The following is a 26,753-nucleotide window of genomic DNA, read 5'->3' on the forward strand; positions in this document are numbered from 1 at the left end:
TGAGCCAATTTATTGCAATCCTACCATCCAATATTTTTGAATAATTCCCAATCCATTGGTTATCACAGAAAGACGAATATGTCAATATGATTCTGCTACATGTGCACAAATTTCACAGCTGTAATGATTGAGCAGCAAAAGCACCATGAAGATTTCATAACTACGCTGAGCTGAAGTAATTTCACTGATTTACCAGAGAGTCCAAATCAATCAGGAAAGCATGAATTAGATGGATAAGTTTTTTTTAAAAAAGCTCAACATTTTTTCACATATCACATTAATGGGGCAGTAGGAACTTACTGCTAATGTGTTAGCTTTAGATGCTTCAAAAGGTGGAAGCTCCATGCAAGAAATGATGTAAGTGCTGTAATATTCAGTATGCAAGGTGTCCAAGTCGGAACTATGGCATTGCAAATTAAGTCAAAATTCTACATGTAGAGCACATTTTCGTAACAAACAATCGCATGTGGCGGGCAAATCTTTAAGTAAAAAAAATCAGTACCTTCTCCTCCAAAACCTGTAATTTTACACTTATGTTGAACTTGTTTCACATGTACAAAATTGGCTCCTGATGCGGCCAAAATTTGCTGTTTTTTAAAACATTAATTTTAAACTAACTCCTAATTTATGTTTTGTTTGTTTAAATGAGCTCCTTTATCTTTGGGTGGAGTGTGTGCTGAATCTAGCACTAGCTGGTTACTACAAGAACTGGGGCTATATTTGATACATGCCCTGGCAACCATGAGGTAAAGCAACTTTAATTTGCCTACTTCGTCCACTGTATGACCCACCCTCCTCCTTCCTGACAATATTTCCAATGGTTGTTTTAAGTAGCACATTACCAATGTACAAACTTGGTCCTATGCTATAAATGAATTCAAATTTTGGACAATTTCTACTTATGTAAAGAAATCAATCTTTTCTTTCAAGTAAAGTTAGATAATTCCAACTCAAAAACCAACTGATTTTACAGTGAAAGTTCAGGATAATTGGTTCTTAAAATTTATTTCTGAAAAAAATTAAAGTTCTTCAATATTCATTTTAAACTTATCTTACAATGGCCAGCCACCAGATTCTTTTGCTTATTCTCATTCACCTCTATTGATTTATGTCTCAGCTGTGTTCAGGTGGTCTAATGCGAAGCCTGAGCACTTGGAACTCCTCCCATCAACAGTACTCCTGAGCCTAGATATATTTTTAATATATTGACACTGTTCCATTGAAACGGAGTAAAGAAGGGGAAAGAAAATACAGATGCAAGCTTTCAACAGTTTACTAGCATACACAAGGGTCTTTCACCTCTGACAGATAAAGTGGAAACTGGAAATAATAATTGTCCTGCTGTCTTCCCCCTCGCCCCTATGGTCCCATCTCCCCACTCCCCCCCCCCCACCCCCCCCCCACCCTACCCCTGATCTATTTCTTTGCAAGTTGCTTCACTGTATGAAAGTTTAAAACAGAAGTTAGGAACATAGGCACAGGAATAGGTCATTTAGCCCCTTGAGATCACAGTTGATCTGCGACCCAATCCAAATATAACTATCTTTGCCTTATATCCCTCAATACCTCTCGTTAACAAATTCTATTAAACTCAGATTTTAAAATTAACAATTGATCTAGCATCAATTACCCTTTGATGAAAAAATTTCTAAACTTCTACCACCCTTTGTTTCCTAATTTTACTCCTGAAAGATGTGCTTCCAATTTTTATCCATATTCCTTAATCCTAGACTGCCAACAAGCAGAAAGAGTTTCTCTCTATCTACCCTATCTGTTTCCCTTAATATCTTGAAAATGTTGATCAAATTACCTCTTAAATTCCAGGGAATACTACCCTACTTTGTGTAATCTGACCTCCTAACTTAACCCATTGTGTCCTGGTATCATTCTGATAAACCTATGCTTCATTCCCTCCCAAATCCAATATATCCTTACTAAGGTGTGATGCCCAGCACTGCTCACAGTATTCCAGGTGTGGTCTAACCAGGGCTTTGTATAGCCATAAAAACAAAAAGCTAAAAGCTACTGCGGATGCTGGAAATCCAAAACAAAAACAGAGTTACCTGGAAAAACTCAGCAGGTCTGGCAGCATCGGTGGAGAAGAAAACAGTTGACGTTTCGAGTCCTCACGACCCTTCGGCAGAACTGAAGTATAGTTAGGAGAGAGGTGAAATATTTCACCTCTCTCCTAACTATACTTCAGTTCTGCCGAAGGGTCGTGAGGACTCGAAACATCAACTGTTTCCTTCTCCACCGATGCTGCCAGACCTGCTGAGTTTTTCCAGGTAATTCTGTTTTTGCTTTGTATAGCCACACCAGTTGGTACTTAACACAGAATTAACCACCACAATACAAACCATTGTCTTTCGAGATAAAAGGCTGCCATTAATGCAGCTGAAACTAGTTCTCCAGGTATAAAAGCTAAAATTTCATTAGCTTTTTTGATTATTTTCTGTACCTGCTTTTGACATTTAATGATCTATGTATTTGGATTTCCAAACTTCTTTGGACCTCCATTTCTAGTTTTTCACCATTTAGAAAGCACCCTGTTCTATTCCTTTTAGGCCCAAAGTAGGTGACCTCCCATTTGCCTGTACTGAAATCAATTTGCCACAGTTTTGCCAATTCTCTTAATCTATCGATATCTCTTTGCAATTTTCTGCTTTCGTATACATTGCTTATAATACCAGTGGTCTGTGTGTCAAATTTGGATATGTACCTTTCTATCCCATTGACTAAGACATTAATAAATATGATTAATGTCTAAGACTGCGACACGGATCTTTGCTGGACAGTACTAGTTACATCTTGCCAATTAGAGTACCTGCCCCTTTATCCCTACACTACATCTCCTGCCACTCTGCCATTTCCTAAACACATTAATAATTTGCCTTCAATTTCAAATTTGACTCAGACAAAATATTTTATTCCCTCTTATTACTTTCCAGCCAAGAAAGCATCCAGGCATTTGGTTCCCTTTGTTAAGGCAGCTCTCAAATTGGCCAGAAGGTGGTTCATGATATTAACACACGTTAACTCATCCTGCAACTATCTCTCCCTGTGGGAAAGCAACAGGGGCGTAGCTTGAAAATAAATGTAAATTAGCTGCACCATGGCACTATCGATTCATTATCCGCTTACTATCTCTTCACGGCGTCTATGTGCTACTATATCTTAATTCTCAATCAACTGAATCATAAAGGTGTCCCCACCCTAAGCGGCACTACTCTTCTGATACAAGAAATATACTGTTCCTGTGTAAGTTATTAAACTACAATCATCAGCTGTCTTTGATTACTTCTCCACACCCTTCCACAACGGGTGGGAAAAAGCAAAAGGATGAATTAACTATTGTATAAATGCCATTGTCACATTCAGACAGCAACTCAACAATAAACACTCAACGTACAGCAAGTAGGATTCCAGAAATGGGCAATGAACTATAAGACAATGAAACACACTTGTTCAATTAGCTAATAAAATGGGAGTTGTTCAGTCAGAAGATTGTTGGGGGTGAGGGCACATGTTTATATTTGCATCTGGGTCCATGAATGGTGCCTAGTTGGGACTGTGCACTGAGCATCCAGGACCATAAGTTGAGCATCAAGGAATGTGGCCTCTGCATCAGACTATATGGCATGTTATACAGCCACAGATATCCATGGAAATAGCTGGCTTGAGCTTCGTGCAATGCTGCCAATGATATGCATTCAAGTGGGCATTTGCTAGCTCCACTAGTGTCCAGTACAGTGGCATACAACTCCATGAACTATTGTATTCAACTGCAAGTCTCAAGTGGACAGATTGTTCTAACTGCACTGCAAGATTTGAACATAAATCTGCCAAGATACATACAAACTAAATAATTTCACAATAATACTTAGAATACCTTTGCTCAAATGATTACCAATTGTCCTACATGGGCACCAAACAGAAGGCACAGACTTCCTTTATCCAGTATGCATAGTAATAATATGTATTGAATAGTCAAAATCTATATCCTGGGCTCTCACTTAGCTGGAATCACTAGCAAAAATCAAAATACCTACTGTTCAACAAAGTTTACACCAAGGCATTTTTTAAAAAAAAGTACAGTATAGTCAAAATAAAAAATCCAAGTTTCTGAACCCAACTTCAAAAAGATAAATTTTAGTTAATATTCTATAGCCTGTCTATCAGTTTGGAGTCTTTTGCCAGTTATACCAAACATAAATAAAAATCCAAATTTGCAGTTTCAGCACTTCTGTTTAACAAATGTAAACGTATGCAATGTAATTGAGTCATTATGGCACAGGAGGCCATTTGGCCCATCAAGTACATGCTGGCTCTCTGTAGAGCAATCCAATAAGTCTCACTGCCCCACGCTATCCCCATCAAAACATAAATGCTTATAATCTTTTTAGGGTGAGTGTATTCTGTAAGGTACTTTAGAACTTACAAAAGAAACATAAATATGATAGGTGTTGTTGCAGCAGATGTCAGGTCAAATATTTTAATGCATAGTTGCAAATATTGTAAGATGCTGTAATTACACTTCAACGTTCAGGTATCTTTTTTCAAGACTGAAGTGACTTGGTAATATTGACATATTTCAAAACAGCTTCAATATAATAGCAGATCAAACGTTGAGTTTACATCCAATTGCAATGCTGCCCTACATAATGTCAGTTCATTTGATGTCAGCTTTTAAATCAATAACCTAGAATCTGTAAAAGTATGATTATACAATTCAGTTAGGATCGAATAATACAGTTTTAATAAACTGAGTAGAACAACCTCTAGGACAAATGGCAACAAGTGTCTGCAATCATAAACAAAACCTTTAATAAATCTGTATACTAACTGCATTTCTTAATTAATTATATTTATCAATCGATAGTGAGCCAGAGAAATTGCAACAAAGTTGGAAATCAGTAAGATCCAAAAGTGGCGGAGAAATGGACTTCAGCCCAGGAGAGTGCGGGCAGAATTTTTCCATCGGTGAGCTGGGGGTGGGGCCCGCTCGCCGACGTGAAAATGACACGGGATGACATTGGGAGGAACCCCCGACGTCATCCCACCCCACTTAAATATTCAGGAAGGCGGGCGGACAGCTGATTGCCTGTCCACCCACCGACCTGTCAATGGCCAATTGAGGCCATTGACAGGATCATTAAGCCAATTAAAGACCCTGCCCGTCCAACCTTAAGGCTGGCGGACAGGCCAGGAGCCCCAGCGGGCTTCTGAAAAAACATGAAACCTCATCCACTGGTGGGATGAGGTTTCATGTCTGGTTCAGAAAAGTTTAATAAAGTTTTTGTGATATTTATTAACATGTCCCATCTCGTGTGACATTGTCACATGAGGGGGACATGTTAATAATTTTTTTATTATTCTATTTTTGAAGTTTGAAACACTGTCAGTGATCTCCCTGAGGCAGCACTTAGTCTTAGGGAGATGTGTGCTTTTTCATGCGCATGTGCGAAAGAGCGCACTCTGAGAGTTGGGGAATCCCTCTCCCCCTGCACAGGAAGTGCATAGCGCTTCACGTCGGGTGGCCCACCCACTTAAAATGGCGGCCGGGCCTGGTTCGGCGGCGGCAATCGGCTGCCTGCCCGCCCATCAAGGGCAAAATTCTGCCCTGCATTTTTGGCCAATACTACACTGTAGTAAAATAATACTGAAAAACTAATAGGAACTTCAACTGCCTGAGCCCCAAGTTCTGGAATTCCTTCCCTCTCTACCTTTTCTCCTCCTTTAAGATTCTCCTGAAAACCTACCTCTTTGACAAAATTTTTGGTCACCCGTCGTTCTCTTCTTCTTAGGCATTTTAGTATATTAAAGGCACTATAGAAGCATAGAAAATAGAAGCAGGAGTAGACATCACTGCATCCAGTCAGTCTGACTCTGTCAGAATTTTATATATTTATATATTTCATTCTTCTAAACTCCAGTGAATACAGGCCTAGTCGGCCCAATCTCTCCTCATACAACAATCCTGCCATCCCAGGAATCAGTCTGGTGAACCTTCACTGCACTCCCTCTATGGCAAGTATATCCTTTCTTAGGTAAGGAGACCAAAACTGCACACAATACTCCAGGTGTGGTCACACCAAGGCCCTGTACAGCTGCAGTAAGACATCCTTGCTCCTGTACTCAAGTCCTCTTGCAATGAAGGCCAACATACCATTTGCCTTCTGAACTGCTTGCTGCACCAGCATGCTTGCTTTCAGTGACTGGTGTACAAGGACAACCAGGTCCCTTTGTACATCAACATTTCCCAATCTATCATATTAATTTATGCTGTTGGTGTTCGTTTTCAGTAAAAAAAAATTTAGTTGTTCCAGATAAGAATAACAAACTGTAATTGCTGGGAATTTGAATAAAAAAGTAGAAAATGCGAGTCACACACAACTGGCCGGAATTTAGTTGGCATGGCGGGGGTCCTGATGCCCGGCCTGAAAGCCGAGGCTAACCCCACCTCGGCCATTTGTGGGACCCTTCAGCTGCATTTTTCAACCACTGGCTATTGAGTAATTGTTGTTGGGTTTCCCACCTCTTTAAAGGGGTGGGGGTGGGCGAGTTCATGAGGGCAGGGGTTGGTGTTGCCATGAGGGCAGCCATTGTCACCAGAAATGGGTCACAAAGTGCATGATAAGGAGGCTCATCCTACCCCAGAGGAGGCCCTTAATTGGTCATTTAATTGGCTCAATTGGCCTCTGGACAGGAGGGCCATGGCTAGTAAAATGCCATTGCAGTAGGAAATTGATGGACACTCCACCCCCACCTTCCCTTGCTATTTTACAGGCCCTCTCACCTCCCAGCCCATCATTGGTCTATAAGCATCTGAAAAGAAGAAGACAGGTTAATATTTTGGTTTGAGACTTTTTGTCAAAAACCAGCAGCTATAACTGAATGTACTTAACCAATGCATTTATCTTTTTTCAGATGCTGACAGACCTTTTGCGTATTATAGGTATTTTCTATTTTTATTCAATTGTCCTAGTTCAGCTACAGAAGTCAGCCTCAAGAATTTTTTAAAATAAGAGTAAATTTAATTTCAGACGCAATACATAAAATGGAGAAAGGAAGCTGAAGGACTTTGACTCACTCTGAATTCATGTATGTGCAGCACAATGCCACATAAAGTGCTGCAACAGAAGTTCTGATAATGCCTGTCAGTGACCTTCCATCAACTGGGATTTGATATACCAAAATTCAATAAGTATGTACAATTTGTCATTGGAAATGAGGCTTTATGTATTGAATCATTTTACACTACAACTAAAATACTACTCATCATTCAGGAGAAAAGTAGAAGGGCTCTTGGTTTTGTTATGTTATGTGCAAATGAACACTTGTGTTGGTGCAGTTGTAACTAACTGTTTTTATCTCCAGATCCTTTAAAACATTTCTTTCAAAGAATAGCAAAGTAATCCAAGAGAGGAGTAATGTGTATGATGTGCTTATGCCCATTATGGGGCCACCTGAAGTACTACAGTAAGTTGCAGTTAGCTTTCCTTGCCAAGTTCTACTGAAACTGCAAGTGGCATTCAGGCAGTAAATAATTAAAGAACTTTACAGATCACAATGTAAACATTGGGATTTACACAATGGATATTCCCCAGTTTAGAAATATTGGAAAAGCAAGAAACAAAGGACATGGAAAAAGTCCAGCTTTAAGCAAATAAAAAAACTCATGGGCTGAATTTTCCCCCCATCAGGCGGGTTGTGTGGGGGCGGGCAGGAGCGAGCACGAATCTGATCGGTGCCCTCGATCAGGTGTGCGCTGCCATTTTAGATAGGTGGGCCAATTAAGGCCCGCCCAGCAGGACGCATGCACTCGAAAGAGTGCAGAAATCTCCCTGAGGTACAGAGGTGCCTCAGGGAGATTAGTTTAAGTTATGAAAAATTTACTTAAAAGAATTTTAAGGATGTCCCCTCATGTGAAACTGTCACATGAGCTGGGACATGTCTATTAATATTTTCAAAAATTTTTATTTAATCAATAAATCATTCCGCCTGCGGATGAGGTTTCATGAAAAATGCGAAGGCTGCCTGGGCTCTTCGCCTGCCCTGCCAACCTTAAGGTTGGACGGGCAGCATTCTTAATAACTTTAATTACTTGCTCAATGGCCTTAATAGTAGCCAACACGGCTACGCGCCCACCGAACTGACAGTCTAAATGACACATGGTGATGTCGGGACGTCTGCCTGACATCACTGCGCGTCATTTCACATGTCAGTGAGCGGGCCCTGTCCCCGCTCGCCAACCAGAAAATTCTTCCCCATAACTTCAGTAATGCTCACAGAATTACACGGTGTTATGAAAATAAATTAAAATCCAAAGTCTTATTGGTGAACCTTAAAGTGACTTTCTCAAAGCAATAAACTGAAATTCTACGTGCAAAAGAATCTATTTCCTGGGATTCTAAAGAAACCTTTTCAATTTTGTCTCTCTTTAAAATCACATCCGCATAACACTAATAAATAAAAACAGAAAATGCCGGAAATACTCAGCAGTTAAGAGTTAATGGTTCAGGTTAATGACCCTTCATCCGTTTTGATGCTTGGTTGACATCCTATTTTACGAATGCAAGATAATCCAGAGTGAAAAAGGATCATTTAGCCCATTAACCCATTCCATTCAAAGCCCATGTATGAATACTCTTATCACGGGCTGCCCAAACCACCTGCTGATTTCCTGCTTTAAGAACACAGCATTTTCCCTATATCTCCTTTGAAAAACAGATCAGCATTAACATCTCCTTAAAATTCAATCCAACTTATGTTAACAAGTGGCAGGTGACCTAAACCACTTAAGTTCTTTGGGTGTCTATTTCACACACTGCAAGATACATTGTGGCAACTCACCAAGGCTATTTTGAAAGCACCTCCCAAACGCAAAACCTAGAAGGACAAAGACAGCAGGCACCTGGGAACATCCCCACCTCCAAGTCACAAAGCATCCTGATGAGGAAATGTATCGCTGGGTCAAAATCCTGCAACTCTCTATCTAACAGCACTGTGGCAGTATCTTCACCAAAGGATTGCTGTGAGTCAAGGTGGCTCACCGTCACCATTTTTTCAAGGGAAATTAGGGAAGGGCAACAAATGCTAATCTTGCCAGGGATACCCACATCCCAGGAATGGAATAAATATGATTACTTGCTGTCTTGTGTGGAGGGAAGCCTCTAATCTTGTTTGTGAGTTTTGTACTTTGTGTAAATCGAATTTTATGTTACAGCATCCCAATAAACATTCCTTGATCAGGAATAGAGAAAAAAAAACATAGCATACATGCACTTACTCTATACATTTAAATGGAAATATGACATTAAAGCTGAACATGACTTACGATTCAGAATACTGCTGGCAAACCAATGGGTCCATAATTTATTGAATTTGATCAGCTGATGTTAATGCAACAATTATAAGATCTACTTCATCATTCAAGTTGAAAACTGTCTGATAAGGTGGACTGGTGCATAAGGCTATCTTACAAAGATATTAAACAAAATCTGTAACCAGTATAAAATTATAGTAATTATATAGCACTGAGCACCCTTTAATACTGCATAATATGCAGAAGTAATCTGACTGCTGCTCTAATCTTGTCTAAAGTTTCATGAGCCACAATCCACTTAAAGCTCTAGAAATACAATGCTCACAGAATTACACTGTGTTATGAAAATAAATTAAAACCCGAAGTCTTACTGGCCAAACTTAAAGTGACTTTTGACAAAACAATAAACTGAAATTCTAGGTGCAAAAAAATGTATTTCCTGGGATTCCAAAGAAACCTTCTCAATTTTGTCTTTCTTTAAAATCACATCCACATAACACTAATAAATAAAAACAGAAAATGCCGGAAATACTCAGCAGTTAAGAGTTAATGGTTCAGGTTAATAACCCTTCATTCGTTTTGATGAAGGGCCATTGACCTAAAACATTAGCTGTTTCTCTTCACAGGTGCTGCCTGACCCACTAAGTATTTCCGGAATTTTCTGTTTTTATTTCAGATTTCCAGCATCTGCAGTATTTTGCCTTTGTTCACGTATCATTATTTGGTAAATTCTATAATATTACACTAACTTAGTTACAAGTTTGGTTTTATGGTTTTGGTTTGCTGCAGCTTTGTAGCTTTCTTTGCCAAACTACATAAAACTCTGATGCAAAATGCACTCAGGATAAGAATACAGGGGCAGGATTTTTCAGTCGGTGTGCGGGGGCGAGCCCTACACGCCGACGTGTAAAATGACGCTCGATGACATTGGGCATGCGTCCTGATGTCATCGCGCCAGTCCCGCGATGTTTCGCTCGGCGGGCGCGCCAGAGCTGGCTGCGTGCCCACCGATATGTAAACGGCCTACAAAGGCCATTAAGAAAGCAATTGAATTAATTGTTAATGCTGCCGTCCAACCTTACAGTTGGCGGCGGACAGGCGTAAAGGCCAAGTGGCCTTCACGAGCGGGATGAGGTTTCCTAAAGCTTTTATTAAATAAATAAAATGTTTTTCATAAATACGTGACATTTTTTCATTAAAAATGTGACACAGTCACATGAAGGGGCACGTTTAAATACATTTTTGACCTATTTATTTAATTTTTCGGGATCTATTCAAATTCCCTGAGGCAGCTCGGTGCCTCAGGGAGATCGAAGCGCTCTTCTGTATTATGCTGGGCGGGCCTTAATCGGCCCACCCGTGTAAGCTGGTGGCATGGAGCAGATCGCGGGCGGCGACTGGCTCCGTGACCACCCCCGCCCGCTCCCGTCGAGCCCGCCTGCCGCCTGAAAAACTCAGGCCCAGAGCTATTGAAAAAAAACATAAGATACCAACATTTAAAATAAAAAAAGTACAGAAATATGCATGTATCCTTGTAATCTAAAAATATACCTGGTTTTCAACAAGAGCACTAGTAAAAACATGCTTCAGTGAATTGTGTTTGATCCTAATATTAAACATTTTCAGCGTAGGATAAACTTAATACAAAGAATTAAGTTTAGTTCTGGAGTACTGATCTGAAAGTATTTTTGTTAAAATATATATTATTTAGAAATTAGGATAAAATTAAATGGTCTCTTTAGTTTAATCCTATGTAGGCACAGCCATAAACAGATATAGGCTCATATATGCCACAAGAAACAAATAGATAAGCCTGTATTAAATTTAATGCAGCAAGTTTAACATGTGATTATTAACAGAAGAACCTCAAATTATTAACAAAAGAACCTCCTCTTGTACCAGTGGCACAAATTTAACATCTTGCACAGATGGTATAAATTTGAAGGCTTTACCACAATGGCTTTTGAGGTAGAGGCTATAATATACTTTAGAAAGTAACTGAATAATAATTTGAAAAGAAATTTTTTTAAAAATGCAAAAGGAAGAACAGGAAAATGAGATTAAAGCAGATAGCACAATTTCTTCCTCTTGTGCTGCAGTTTGAGTCATAATTGGGAAAATCCTTATGAGAATCTCCCTTAATCTTATCTGCTTTAGTGAGAAGGCTATGATTCCTGGCAAAAATCTGGTGACTGCCTTCTTTCTTCTAACTTACCTTTTCAATCTTCCAGTGAAGCCTTTCAGGTTCTGCATAAATCCCAATTTGGTTAAAATTTAGATTTCAAGGATGGTAGTAAAGTATCTTTAATAGGTCTCCGTGGTCCTGAGTTTGGGGTGGGGGAGGGGGTGGTGGTGTGGAAATCATGGAGCCAGAGTTCATTTTCCTCATTCTATCCAACAAACCCTGCTGGAAATGCATGTTTGTTTACAACATCAGGTTGAGCAGTTGTCCACTACCAACTTTCACTACCTTGGCCAGTTTCTAGAGGGAAATATGTGCCTATGAAACTATGCCTCAAAGATTCAACTTGAAGAGGAGAGCTCAGCAAAAACTGTGAAGAAAAACAAGACACCTTCATTTCATTCTCCGAGATATGCGATAATTTCACAAAACACAATAACCATTTTTCATTGTACTGCCATCTTGTGGTTATAGGATATATATAGAAGGAACATAGCAATTAGGAGTAGGCCACTTGGCCCTTGAGCCTGTTCCGTCATTCAACTAAATCATGGCTGATCATCTATCTCAACGCCATTTTCCCACGCTATCCCAATATCCCTTCATATCTTTAATATCTAGAAATCTATTGGTCTCTGTCTTGAACATACTCATTGACTGAGCCTCCACAGCTCTCTGGGGTAAAGAATTCCAAAGATTCACCACCCTCTGACTGAAGAAATTCCTCTCATATCAGTCTTAAATGTCCTACATCTTATCCTGGGTCCGTGTCCCCTGGTTCTAGACCCTCCCCCACCCACCCCCCCCACCACCCCCCCACCCCCCCCACCCCAGGCCAGAGGAAACATCCTTCCTGCAATTCACCCTGTTGAGCCCTGTAAGAATTTTGTATGCTTGAATGATATCACCTCTCATTCTTCTAAACTCTAGAGAATATAGGCCCAGTCTCCTCAATCTCTACTCATGGAACAAGCGCGCCATCCCAGGGATCAATCTGGTGAGCCTTCGTTGCACTCCCTCCATGGCAAGTATATCCTTCTTTAGGTAAGGAGACCAAAACTGTACACAATACTCCAGGTGTGGGCTCACTAAGGCTCTGGACAATTGCAGCAAGACTTCTTTACTCCTGTACTCACAATAAAGGCCAAGATACCATTTGCCCTCCTTAATTGCTTGCTGCACCTGCATGCTAGCTTTCAGTGACTCACGAACAAGGATATCCAGGTCCCTTTGGACATCAACACTTCCCAATTTCTCATCATTTAAGAAATACACTGCATTTCTGTTTTTCCTGCCAAAGTTGATAACTTCACATTTTTCCACATTATATTCCATCTGCCATGCTCTTGTCCACTCACTTACTCTGTCTAAATCTCCATGAAGCCTCTTTGCATTCTTCTCACAACTCACATTCCCATCTAGTTTTGTGTCATCAGCAAACTTGGAAATATTACATTTGGTTCCCACATCCAAATCATTGATATAGATTGTGAATAGCTGGGGCCCAAGCACTGAGCCTTGCGGTACCTCACTAGTCACAGCCTGCCAACCTGAGAGTGACCTGTTTATTCCTATTCTCTTGTTTTTTGTCTGTTAACCAGTTCTCAATCCATGCCAGTATATTACCCCCAATCCCATGCGTTCTAATTTTGTTTACTAACCCCTTGTGTGGGACCTTATCGAAAGCCTTCTGAAAATCTAAATGCACATCTACTGGTTCCCCCTTATCTATTCTGCTAGTTACTTCCTCAAAAAACTCTAACAGGTTTGCCAAACATGATTTCCCTTTCATAAATCCATGTTTGCCCCGGCCAAATCCTACCATTATTTTCTAAGTGTCCAGTTATCACATCTTTTATAATAGATTCTAGCATTTTCCCAACTAATGATGTCAGGCTAACAGGTCTGTATGTAATTCCTTGTTTTCTCTCTCCCTCCTTTCTTAAATAGTGGGGTTACATTTGTTACCTTCAGATCTGTTGGAACTGTTTCTGAATCTGTAAAATTTTGGAAGATGACCACCAACCCATCTACTATCTCCGTAGCCACCTTTTTCAACACTCTGGATGTAAATGGTACGTACAACATACACAGGATTCTTTCTAAATTAGATAAATTTTCAAGCAATAACTGACTATTCATCTTAACAAAATGAATGTAACCAAATGCTTTTTCTTACCAAATAGGGTTCTTCACTAGAGTCCTAGCAAGCAATACAGGGTTCATAAAAACCTTTGGTAAAAGCAAAATACTCCGGATGCTGGAAATCTGAAACAAAAACAGAAAATGCCGGAAAAACTCAGCAGGTCTAGCAGCATCTGTGGAGAGAGAAACAGAGTTAACATTTTGAGTCCGTATGACTCTTCTTCAGATTGGAGAAGGGTCATATGGGCTCGAAACGTTAACTCTATTTCCCTCTCCATGGATGCTGCTAGGCCTGCTGAGTTTTCCCAGTATTTTCTGTTTTTGTTTAAAACCATTACTGGACCATTTCAGCTTAGTTATGCCTAATACTGGATTAATAAATTATTAATTATTTATACTGCTTAGGTGCCTATTTAAGTGGTTCAAAAGTCTGACACTAGAGTTTTCACCTGTGTGCAGTTGCTTCTTTTGTTAATTGATCCAGGTTGAATTGAAATTTCAGAATGAAAATGAGCCCCCCCCCCACCATTGTAATCTGGATTTGGTAATTAACCCTTTATTCATGACAAAAGAATAAATAAATGCTTTAGCCTTTCATTTCATTTGCACATTTGTCCTATGAGTTACAACAAAATACTGCCCATGTATTGCTGTGTCGAGAGGCCACGTCAAGTAGAAAGAATGCATCACAACACATTTCAGTGCAGTTATAAAACTGGCATCTACCTGAAAGTATGGAAAATTATCTAGATACGCCTTATTCTCAAAAGCAGGACAAATTTAACCCTGCTCAACTACCAGCCCATCAGCCTCCTCCCAATCATCAGTAAAGTATTTTAAAAGTTATAAATAGTGCCATCAAGCAATGTCTATTCACCAATGCTCAGTTCAAGTTCTGTTAGTACCATATTGGCTACAGATTTTATCACAGCCTTGACACAGACATAAACTGAATGTCTGAGGAAAGGCGAAAGTCACTGTCTTTACCAGCAGATGAGCCATGGACCAAAAATGACATCATGGTGCCCTAGCAAAACTCAAGTAAGTAGTTTCAGTAGCACCAATCTTACCTGAAACATGGGAAGAAGATCATAGTTGACAGAGGCCAATCACTGCAGCCCCCAGATCAACAAGGTAGTGTCCATGGCTCAACCATCTTCAACTGCTTCCCCAATGATCTGATGATCAGTGTTTGGATACATTCAAAATGCTTTTATAATGAAGCAGATCAAGCCAGCCTATAGCAGGACTTGGATAACATCCAGGCCTGGGCTGATATGTCGTGGGTAACATTTGCGTCAAATGTTAGAAAATTACCAACTCCCGCCTGCAAACCTTCAACACACTACCATCAACAAAACTACTGCTATCAAGATCTTAGTTATCGCTGTTGACAAGAAACTTTGTTGGATGAGCCAAATCACAGGATTACATTGGCTATACCGCACAGAAATAGGCCTTTCAGCTCAAACAGTCCATGCTGGAGTGTATGCTCTACTCAAGCTTCCTCCAATCTTCCTCATCTAAATCCACCATCATAACCATCTAGTCTCTTCTTCCTTAAATGCATCTAAACTATTCACTTCAACCACTGCCTGTGGTAGAGAGTTACACATTCTCACCACTTTTTGGTTAAAGAAGTTTCTTCTGAATTCCCTATTGGATTACTTAGTGACTATTTTATATTGATGACCTTTAGTTATGCACTTCCCCATAAGTGGAAACATTCCCACTGTAACCACACTATCAAAACCTTTCATAATTTTTATGACTCCTATTAGGTCATCCCTCAGTCTTTTTTCAAGAGAAAAGAAACTCATCCTGTCAAGCCCTTCCTAATATGTGGTATTTCCATATTTCTAGTATCATCCTTGTAAATATTCTCTGCACCCTCTGCAATGCCTTTAGATCCTTTTTATAATATGGCGACCAGACTGCTAGCAGTACTCTAAATATGGTCTAACCAAGGTTCAATACAGATTGAGCACAACTACCTCACTTTTCAATACTATCTAGAAATCTAGAAATAAAGCCTGGTGCTTAATTTACTTTGCTTTTTAATTGGCCTAGCTAACCTGTGGCGCAACCTTTAGTGAATGGTGTATTTGTACTCCAAGATCCCTTTGTGCATCTACCCCGCCTCGAGAGGTGTCAGCTGTGGCTCAGTTCATAGCACCCTCGCCTTTGAATCAGAAGGTTGTGGGTTCATGTCCCACTCCCGGAAACCAACAACTGTGGATGTACTCGAAAGAGTTACAATCTGTGACTGTTGATAACTCGAAAGAGTTACCCCGCCTCGATTTGCACCTTCAAAGTAATAAGTGATCTCTCTATTATTCCTATCAAAAAATGTGCTACCTCACACTGATCTGTGTTGAATTTCATTTACCAATTATTTGCCCATTCTGCAAGTTTATTAATATCCTCCATATCAATGCCATGGCCACAAGAGCATGGCAGAGGCTCGGCTCTCTGGAACAGCCGGCTCATCTCATAACACCTCAACTCTCCATTATGTCTCTCCACTATCTGCAAGATTCAAATCAGGAGTGTGATGGAATTTTGCCTGGATGGGTGCAGCTGCAACAACATTTAAAATGCTGGACACAATCTAGGACGCAGAAGTCTTCTTGACTGACACCCTACCCCTTGAATTCAATATACTTTCCTCCACTACAGTGGTTCTAGCACATACTTATATATAAATGAGGTACTGTAGCATCTCACCAACCTTACTTGAACGGCACTGAACTTCTAAGGAGGACAAGAGCAGCAAGGTTATGGGAATATCATAACCTACTATTTCATTTGAAAGTAAAAGACAATCCTGGCATGAACATTTACAGCTCTTTTTTTTTTCATCCTCAGTCAAAATCCTGAAAATGTCCTACTGTCTCAAGGGAAATTAGGGATTGACAATAAATGCTGGCCTAGCCAGAGATGCCCACATCCCATGAAAGAATAAAAATACACAATTATGGAATCACCATGACCACAGGAACTGCATTAGTTCGAGGAAAACACAATAAATATGACCTTGGCCATGTTACCCACACCCAAGAACAAAATTTAACAGTGGATCTCTACAGTAGATGGTAGCTTAGGTTTTACTTTTCTGCCCCAGCCCCAACCCAACCCCGCCCCCAACCCTGCCCCACCATTCATTGCATGCACATTATGCCTCATTGCGCCGATGAGCCATTGGTATAGATTAGTAATGCATCAGTGCATCTTCATGTGTGCCCCCAGACAGCAAGCATGGTAAGCAATTTGCTGAATCTGTCATCACCTGTCATATCTGTCATACATGTACAAGGCATATAATCTTAATAGGATTACTTGACAGGAGGAGGAAACCTGGCTTATTTTTCTACTCATTTCAGGCTTCTCAGCAGATTGTGGATCCAGCCTGGAACCTTCCTGGTCTATATTTAAAAATGCAACACTATCCACAGTATATTCATTACACACTGTGCAATAAGGAGCTCACCCTCAACCCATCCCATCCTAAAGTGTTTCTTGGGTCCCAAAGTGGTATTGCCAACTTCTGGCTGTATATCAGGGAAAGCTGAAGATCCATCGGGTTTGTAAATTTGCAGAGTTTCTATGCAGTGACTACTTGTGTCCAACTACTTCAGAAATTTGCTCCCCAGTCTATCAGAAAATCATATATATTTTGTGACTGTAAACAAATAGTTGCTGAGCACCAACTCCTGAAATGTTATTTAGTTTGAGTTTTCACCATCTTCGACAGGACAAAGTTCTACTGATCAGGAGTCATAAAGTACTGGAAATATTAAATTGCAATATCTTACTGATATACAAAGTAACATAATGTAAGAATTACATGGAACTGAAACATGAATTGATACAATATCTCTGGGAAGAAAAAGGAAATATTTGTCAGTCAGAAGAGATTAACCACACAAGTTAAATGTTATTTAGGTTATTAAGTAGCAGACTAAGATATGTATTACAGACAAGGCTTCTGCAACACATGCTTGGATTATATCCAATAACAATGACGACTTGTGGGAGACCAAGGGAAGCAGAACTAACAAACTAAATAGATGGACGTGAACTTCCATAAGATCACCTCAGGTTGTAAATTCCCATAGTTACTGACACTTCATGCTATGAAAAGAGCAAAGCATTTGACTTCAAAAGGTTAGAAAAAAAACCTTAACTGAAAAGCAAGCAACAACTTTCTCAATGCCTTTGAGGCCCATATTTATTGGCCATTAGGCAATGTACAAGATTCTACTGGTTATAGCATCCAAAGTTTAATTAACTAAGTTAAGATTCTAATTCTAGTCTCCCTGAATTCACAATATACATCTATATTTCCATAGCTAACAGTGGTAAAGTCATACTTCAACAGTATGAATTAAATTCAGGAGACAAATTAAAATCAGATTCGTTCTAACGCTATTTTGTAAATACAACCAAAAGCCCCCTAGCAACTGTATTCTCGTGTTAGGTTGAACAACTAGGGAATATGTTTAATAGGAACCGGGAGAGGATGAATGCTCCATTAATTACACACTATATCTGTTTACCTGGAAAAAAGATGATGGTGTCCCTGAAGAAAATGGTTCAAAAAGGAACCATCAATTTTCCTCAAACTGGGATACTATCTTCTAACAATTCACTACCATATTATCTAAGAAATTTTAAAATACACAATTCTGAAAGTACTCTGTATGAGAATGTGGTTGTACCACAGACAACAATTATCCCTCAAAATATTATGTGGAAAATAATGAATCCAACTATTCCTGATAACACAGAAATTTCAGAAAAAAATATTTCTGATGTACTGTATGCCCTTTGCCATTATCCACTTTGGTAAGAAATTGCATAATGCATAACACAGTATTACAGATACAGTAACTACACAACCTAGTGTTTGCTTCATTAATGATGATTATTTGTAACACGAGTGCACAGTATGTTTTGACATTTTAAATTCCAGTGATATTGCAATTTTTAAAAAATCTCCCATATCAGCCAAGTCCTTACAGCTGTCTATGCCCATAATTACACTGAACAGATTCACCTGAACAAGTAAAAGAAAAGTGGCATTACAGCAAAAACTGGCCACTGAATTAATAATGAATGTTTAATTTGTAAACTGCATTAATAATTGAAAAATGTGGGGCCCTCATTAGATATACCAAATACATTTTATATAATGTATTTTCTTTCTTTGCAGATATACCTGGCCCTGGTATAACTTTAAACTGCAAAAAGTACAGTACTGCAAATTCAGTTGAGCCAACACAATGAAAAGTACAGGCTGTTCTTTAAAAGGCTGTGAAAAAAGCCTCTAATTTGAATTGAAACATTCAGAACTGTTTAGGGTTCAAAATTACAAATCTAAATTGTAAAGAAATTTTGGGGGGCAAGTAAATGACAACTTATAACTGCTTATTTGTGGTTTTATTAAAGAACAGACACAAGCAGAAATAATTCATTTAACTGTTTGTAAAGAATCATACTGGCCGCCAGTGTAGTAAGAAAACAAGCAAATTTCAACAGACTGTGTTCCTCTATGCTATTTACTCATAGGACTGTGGCAAAGAAATTCCAACATAAACACTTTTCTAAAATTTTTGGCTACAGATTTAGGTTATTTACAAATTTGTAGTCTACTTGGCCATAAACCTAGTTCAAAACAAGACACCATAAAATAGTAAAGGAGCACATAGTAAGAAATGACAACTATTGTGGGATAAGTTACACATATCAAACTGTAAAAATGCATTCACATCATCAGTATCATTTCAAATAAAGCTGTTTGTTTATAGGCAAGGAACCAAGAAATTTTAGGGTTGATGTTGAATTTGGGTCACAACATTGCATCGGAATTAAATGTAAACAGATGAAAATGGGGCTTGGGACCACCGAAAGCCAAAGAAGTCTGAGAACTGGGACACAAAACTTAAACGAAGACCAGGTCAAACACTGGATGAAAATTACTGAAATGCAATGGAAAAAAAATGTTCAGGCCCAACATTCAATAGATCAATTCAACTGATACAATCATAACTGAATAACTTATGCGCTACAACCAAACCTTCATTATAGCACCAATAAAAGTCAGAAACGCAACAAAAGCATTTCTACTCCATTTTTTAAAACTGTTTTTGTAATCTTGCTTTCAAACAATAGCCCCCATACTCACCAAAATGACAGGCATCATAACGCACCATCCATACATTGCCAATTTTCATCCACAACGTTTCATGGAAAATGAAGGAAAATAATTACTTCAGATATGCAACCCAATGACAAAGCAGTATCAAAATCTACACTAAACAGACGTGAATTTCAACTCGAAGCTTAGCTTTAAATAACTATGACCTAATAATGATACAATGCACTGTACAAGTGCTACTTGATCACTGGGGCCTAAGTACATAATACTATTGGCATTTCCTAAAAAAGGAACTCAAGTTATTAATGCAAAAAATACTGTAATATTTGGAATGAATATCGCATAGTTAAATTTTGACCTCTTCAATTCAGAATATAAAATATAAATATGTAAAGCTCATGACCAAGAGAGTTGAAGAGCTGGTAATCCTTTTAAATGCATATGGTATGGAGTCCAAGAGGAGAAATTGCAGGATGAGTCATAACTTTTTGCATCCAATTAAAATAACAAGTCACTAGGCTGGATTTAAATGTCATACTGTATCACTACTAGAGGGAAAAAACAATAGATTAAACATTAGCCCCGTTCTTAGAACTAGAAAAAGACACTTCTCCTAATTGCTAGATTATTTCAAAAGGAATTTGCTGTGGAGTTTTACTGGAAACATTTGTGTCACACTTTGTGATGCTGGCATTATATATTTTGGTCTGGACATTAACTACATTTATAATGTGGAATAGTTGCTTCAATAGTTTGAGGCTCAACTTTAAAAAAAAATTTTATTCATAACACAAATTAGAAAAACCTTTTCCTTCATAACATACAGTAACAAGATTATTATTATCAGATAGTGTTGATTATCTTATTACTTACACAGTCACAATCCTGGACAGTAATTTAGATCTGAAGGAGAATCCCATCAATGTTTCAGAATAAATTCACAGGCTGCCTAATTTTCTGCAGATTGTTCCTTTAAAATAAAAATAGTTTAAAAGAAAGTGATTGGTAAAGCAGAGTGCACATGAAGAGAAAGAACTGGATTCCTCATAGTTTATAAATATACTAACTAGATTGAATCTCATTGCCAGCTAGTCATATAAAGTGATGTTCTGATGCTTTGCCAAATTAGCCACACAAAAAACGTATCTTGATTTTTGCTGCATAGTTAAGATCAATAATGCAAAATTGTATTCCTGGTTATTGAAACTGTACATATTTGTTGTTCTGGTAAAGTCAAGAAACCTTAGTAATGTAGGCATGTTAATGATTTATGGATCACACGTCTAGTGATATCATGACCATCCTACTTTTAAAAGAGGTCTTGAGCTTACACTACAATAAACAGCCTCTATTGATAATCCTCAACCAGATGTTGGGATAAACTTAAAGCCAGAAATGTCTCTTCAAAATAAAAAAATCCTTCCATTCCCACCACACACTGCCACACTTAAAAGTTTTCCTACACAGGCACTGAAAGCATGGAGGCTTGGAGAGAGCATTTTTCTGCATATGCAGAGACTTAAAACTGGTTAACCGCTTCATGTGATAGAATGTGGTAGATAGCAGGCAAATCCACCTAGATATTCTCCCGGCAATAGAGTAGTAGCTGCATGATCAGGTGCTAGAGAAGAAAAATACTCAGATTTGAGTTCAACCCTAGTCTGGCAATGGCAAAGATAGCATTACAGACTGTGACAGGAGAAGAGACAGAGAGATTGAAAGAGGAAATTCCAAAACTCAGAGCATAGACAGTTGAATGGATGTCTTATGGTGCAGTGGGTAATGTTGCCTCTGAGCCAGAAGTTCCGGGTTCAAATCCCACTCTAGAACTTGATGGCCAAGGAAGGTGTATACATAATGGGCCAAACAGGTTGGGTATCAACTTGTAAATCCTTCCAATATATGCTAATGGCAGGTGGTAAGAGCCATGTGATGGAAAGAAAATTGGAGCCTCTACCATCACAATTCATAACTCCAGACTACAACATGCTTGTAAAAGTATACGTTGCCGCAACAACTCGGACTCCTTGGGGGGCCAGTTGCCTGGATCAGATTGGTGCCAACAGCATAGGGTTCATTCCTCGTTCTGGGACCTGCCACCTTGCCGTACCCATGATGGAGGTCATGGTGCTGTGGGTCGGATCTGCCTTCAGGCAGAAAATTGAAGAAGGAGATGACAACAGCTGAATGCCCCATCATTGGTAGCCATGCAAAGTGAATGTGGGGTGCATAAGCTGCCAGAGTTGGAAAAAAAGTTCTTGAGGGTTTCGAAGGTGGTGGACGGTAAATATATACGGAGGGGCAATACATTTCCAATGTGCATCACACAACACATTCGACAATGGCCACATCCCATCAAAAGTATAGAAATAATGGGCTGGGATTTTTTGCAGAAAATCTCTTTCTGGACCTTAATTTCAAATGCAGAATAAGTGGGACATGAAGTGACTATCAATGAGACTGAAGTTGTTTAGTTCCTGGGAACTAATACATAAGTGATGGGACAATAGATAACATCTAATTATAGAATGCTTTGTGACTGAGAGCGTTGATTGGTAGCATAGATTTTTTAAAAATTAGCAGAGCAATGATGCATTGTAAAGAAAGAACTTACATTTATGTAACTTCTTTCATGAGCTCAGGACTTCAAAGAACTTTACCGCCAGGTAGAAATAAAGAAAAACTTGCATTTTATTTTTCTTCCCAATGGAAGAACATGTTAAATTATTCTGGAGTGTTACACCACTGGCCACTCAGATCTCTGCATAGGTGTAGAACAAAGGGTTAATATTATTCAGAGACAATTGTGGATTGGTGGTATATCACATTGGAACATGTTATAAACCAAAAATATGTGGAATGTTCTGAGGAGCAGTGTTTACACGATGGCTATTGATTCCATGATCTGCAACAATTATTATTTAGATACAGAAAATCAGAAAATGCTCAGATTATAATTTTATTTTGTTCATATGGAGAACATAATTTTGTGACCAAGATTAACTGTCCACTTCTAAGACAAGTTAATCGAAACCAAAGGAGAGTAGAAATAGGAAAAGTGAAACAGAAAAATTAACACAGTAGTCCAAATTCTAAACTAGTGGATCTCTTGTTGCGTTCCCACAGCGAGTCAGGGCAATGAAAATTTTACTCAAGTACATTTGTGATGATGTGAATATTGGCATGGTGATCTGCTGGGGTTTATGAAGCTCTGTTTACTGCTAGAAGTGTGAAACTGAAGGATAACGATTGTGGGACAGCTAGTTTTAGCTTGGAAAATCTTACCAAGTTGCGATGTGGCAAGTCCAGTCATTGTTGTCTATCCCGAACTGCCCTTGAACTGAGTGACTTACCCATTTTCAGAGGGTTGTTAAGAGTCAAGAGTAACCCGTAGATCAGATCAGGTAAGGATGGCAGATTTCCTTCCCTAAAGGGCACTAGCTAACCAGATAGGATTTGATGACAATCAATGATAGTTTCGAGGTCACTATTACTGAGACTAGCTTTCAATTCCAGATTTTTATTAATTGAATTTAAATTCCACCAGCTGCCATGGTGGGATTCGAACCCCTGTCCCCAGAGCATTAGCCTCTGGATTATTAGTCCAGTGTAATTGCCACCATGCCACTAGTTATACAGCTTTGGAATATAGAATCACCAGGACTGAAAAAGGCTGTTGTGATCCATTTGGCTGGTGGCAATAGACCAGCTGGGCCAGTAACTCAGACTTTTAGGGACAATGTTAAAAAAAACCTACCGGGTGTCCATAAGCACCACAATGAAAATAGAGTGTCAGGGTGACTGTACATGTCTCGGTTTAGAAGACTGTCGTATGTTATATGTTCAGCAAGTCCTATGAAGAGGTTCTGAGTCTTGTATGATTGAACATTAACTGTTTATTGATAAAACATAACTATGTACACGTATACAGGGTATAGCACAAGCTATGAGCTAACTCCATGCTTGATTCTACATAGGTCTCTGTCCAGTCCACAACTGACTCTAGTCCCTGGTCATGTATCTCTTTACATCACACTGTGGGCGGTACTGTTTCCAAATCATACATTAACCCTTGCTATGCCAGATACACTTATATGACAAAGACCAGTGCTAATTTTGACACAAAAGCAAAATAGTAAAGATGCCAGACATCTGAAATAAAACAAAAAGCTTGTCCACCTGAAACACTAACTGTTTTTCTCTCTCTCCACAGGTACTGCCAACTAAGCATTTCAAACAATTTCTGTTTTTATTTTAGTGCTAATACCACAATTCTCTACACTTCTGATGTAACATTTTTGTTCCAGGAGACAGTAAATAGTTCCAGATGAAAAGCTAGTACTGGCACAATGGACCAAATGACCTCCTTCAATACTGCTCAGCAGCACAATCACTGAGCCACCCTCAGAATGTTCCGGATAACATATTACTCATTCATATGCTAACAATGCAGTCACGGGATTACCCATAGGATCTATTCATTTTCTAACTTCTACATATTAACAATTGAGGCAACTGAGCATCAAAAATAAAGAAGTACGAGCAAAACGATAACCATGAACAATTCCAATCGTTATTATGGTATCGCATGGCTGTTGCTTTGCAAAACAAATACTAGCTTTTGCAAATAACTGAACACCATAAATAATGATCATACTATTACCAGATCCTATTGCATTACTGCTCCACCAAATCCATTTGTAGATTGTAATAAAGCTACAAAGCAGTGCAATGTTGATAAAGAAACAAGGCTTCAATGCTCGGTCAATGGATTCTTGGCAGCTACAAGCTTTAATCTTTGTAACCTCAACTACCTAATGACAACAATTTAAATTTCAACTATCTTAAACCCGTTTTCCAATGTGATATCCCCTACTTCGTAAAATTTCAAGCAAAATTTCAAATGTATGTCGCAGGCTTATCTTTCATACTAGCTTTTAACAAAATATGGAATGAAAAACTAGTCTTAGTAACAGTAGCCATAAAATATCATTGATTGTTGTAAAAACCCATCTGGTTCACTATTGTCCTTTAGGGAAGGGAATCTGCCGTCCTTACCCGGTCTGGTCTACATATGACTCCAGACCTACAGCAATGTGGTTGACTTGTAACTGCCCTCTGAAATGGCCTAGCAAGCCACTCAGTTCAAGGGCAGTTAGGGATGGGCAACAAATGCTGGACTTGCCAGTGACGCCCACATCCCATGAAAGAATAAAGAAAAGAAAAAGATCTATTGGGTGCAGTACTGACCAGTTCCTTGGGACACAGGCAATGGAATAAGCTATGCTGGCTCCCCCTCTCTCAAGCTGATAAAACTACCCAATTATCCATCCAGCTACTACAACTTTCATTGATAAATAGATTAATGTATTCAGTTACTAACAGAGATTTTAAAAAATCTTTCACAGGGTGTGGACATCGCTGGCTAGCCCAGCATTTATTGTTCATCCCTAATTTCCCTCGAGAAGGTGGTGGTGAGCCACCTTCTTGAATCGCTGCAGACCACGTGGTGTAGGTACACCCATAGTGCTGTTAGGAAGGGAGTGTGTGGCTTGGAGGGGAACTTGCAGGTGGTGGTGTTCCCATGCATCTGCTGCCCATGTCCTTTGAGGTGGTAGAGGTTGTGTGTTTGGAAGGTGCTGTCGAAGGAGCCTTGGTGAGTTCCTGTAATACATCTTATGGATGGTACACATTGATGCCACTCTGCATCAGTGGTGGAGGGAATGAAAGTTTAAAGTGGTGGATTGGATGTCAATCAAGCAAGCTGCTTTGTCCTGGATGGTGTCATTGTGTTAATTTATGTTTCTAAAGTCTGATAGTTGGATACTTTAAACATTTCACTTGTTACTAAAAACAAATAATGCAAATTAAACAAAATAATATTTAATTATAATTTTTCATTAAACAGCATTTTCAAATCGGAAGTTATCATACATATTAGATCAGTTATTAAAATATATTAAAGTCTTTAAATTATAACGTTGGATAAGGCAATTAACCACGATAATCTAAAATACATATCAAAACTTTCAGAAGTACACAAGTATGCCAATTTTAAACCATCAACTAAATATGTTTATTGAGCCAGCAAGTATGGGAACTGTGCACTAGTATTACATTTTTAAAAAAAATCTGGCAATTCAGTACCATGTTCTATCAAAGTTAAATAATTATGGTTCTGGTTACCATATTAAATGAAAAGGCTGCAGATGTGTAAGCCTGCAGACAATCAGTTTGAGAGAAATATGTTGAAGAGAACCAAGATCAAAGCTGGCATTTGCCAATGCAGTTCTCTCAATTTTATACACTTCAATTTTAATGGAGCTTACAGAGCAATTTAAAAGACTAGTCAATATTCATTGATTGGATGTGGGCGTCACTGGCAAGGATGTCACTTATTGCCCATCCCTAATTGCCCTTAAGAAGTTGGTGGTGGTGAGCCACCTCCTTGATAACTAAGTGCAGAGGCCAATTAAGGGTCAACCACATTGCTGTGGTCTGGAGTCACATATAGGTCAGACTAGATAAGGACAGCAGGTTTTCTTAAAGGATATTAGTGAACCAGGTGGATTTCTATGGCAGTCTGGTAGACACATGGTCATCAGTAGTGATATTTGTTTTTTATTCCAGATTAATTTAAATATCTGAATTTTAATTCCCCAGTTGCCATAATGGGATTTGAACTCAGGTCTCTGGATCATTATTCCAGGCATCCGGATTACCAGCCCAGTGACATACTCACTAAGCTATCATTCTCATGAGAGTGCAGATATATCAAAATATGCATAAGCATGGACCATAAGCATAGTCCTATCTTGAATTCACTTCATGGCCTTTTATTTACTACATACTAATTAGTTTGTTTCTGTGCTTTGTCCTGAGTTTTTGAGCTAAGCCTCCATATTATCTGTAGACAGCAGGCATGGGAGCATTTTAAAAAG

The 26,753-nt window shown here is 38.9% G+C and overlaps 1 protein-coding gene across 11 annotated transcripts in view; it reads right to left on the reverse strand.

Annotated features, from left to right (window-relative positions):
• The window catches only part of LOC144696101 (protein 4.1-like), a 189,015-nt gene that overhangs the window by 156,564 nt on the left and 5,698 nt on the right, over positions 1-26,753 (reverse strand). For 10 of the 11 annotated variants that reach the window (XM_078567378.1, XM_078567377.1, XM_078567376.1 and 7 more), the window contains exon 2: positions 20,686-20,782. Coding sequence is in view for 10 of the 11 variants with exons in the window: in XM_078567377.1 (XP_078423503.1) it covers positions 20,686-20,732 (47 nt within the window). In the remaining variant the exon portion in view is untranslated. Of the gene's footprint in view, positions 1-20,685; positions 20,783-22,426; positions 22,547-26,753 lie in introns of those variants that run through there. The other variant, XM_078567365.1, reaches the window with a different exon arrangement.

This window comes from Cetorhinus maximus, chromosome 21 (assembly GCF_964194155.1).
Source record: "Cetorhinus maximus chromosome 21, sCetMax3.hap1.1, whole genome shotgun sequence".
NCBI classification, from domain to species: domain Eukaryota; kingdom Metazoa; phylum Chordata; class Chondrichthyes; order Lamniformes; family Cetorhinidae; genus Cetorhinus; species Cetorhinus maximus.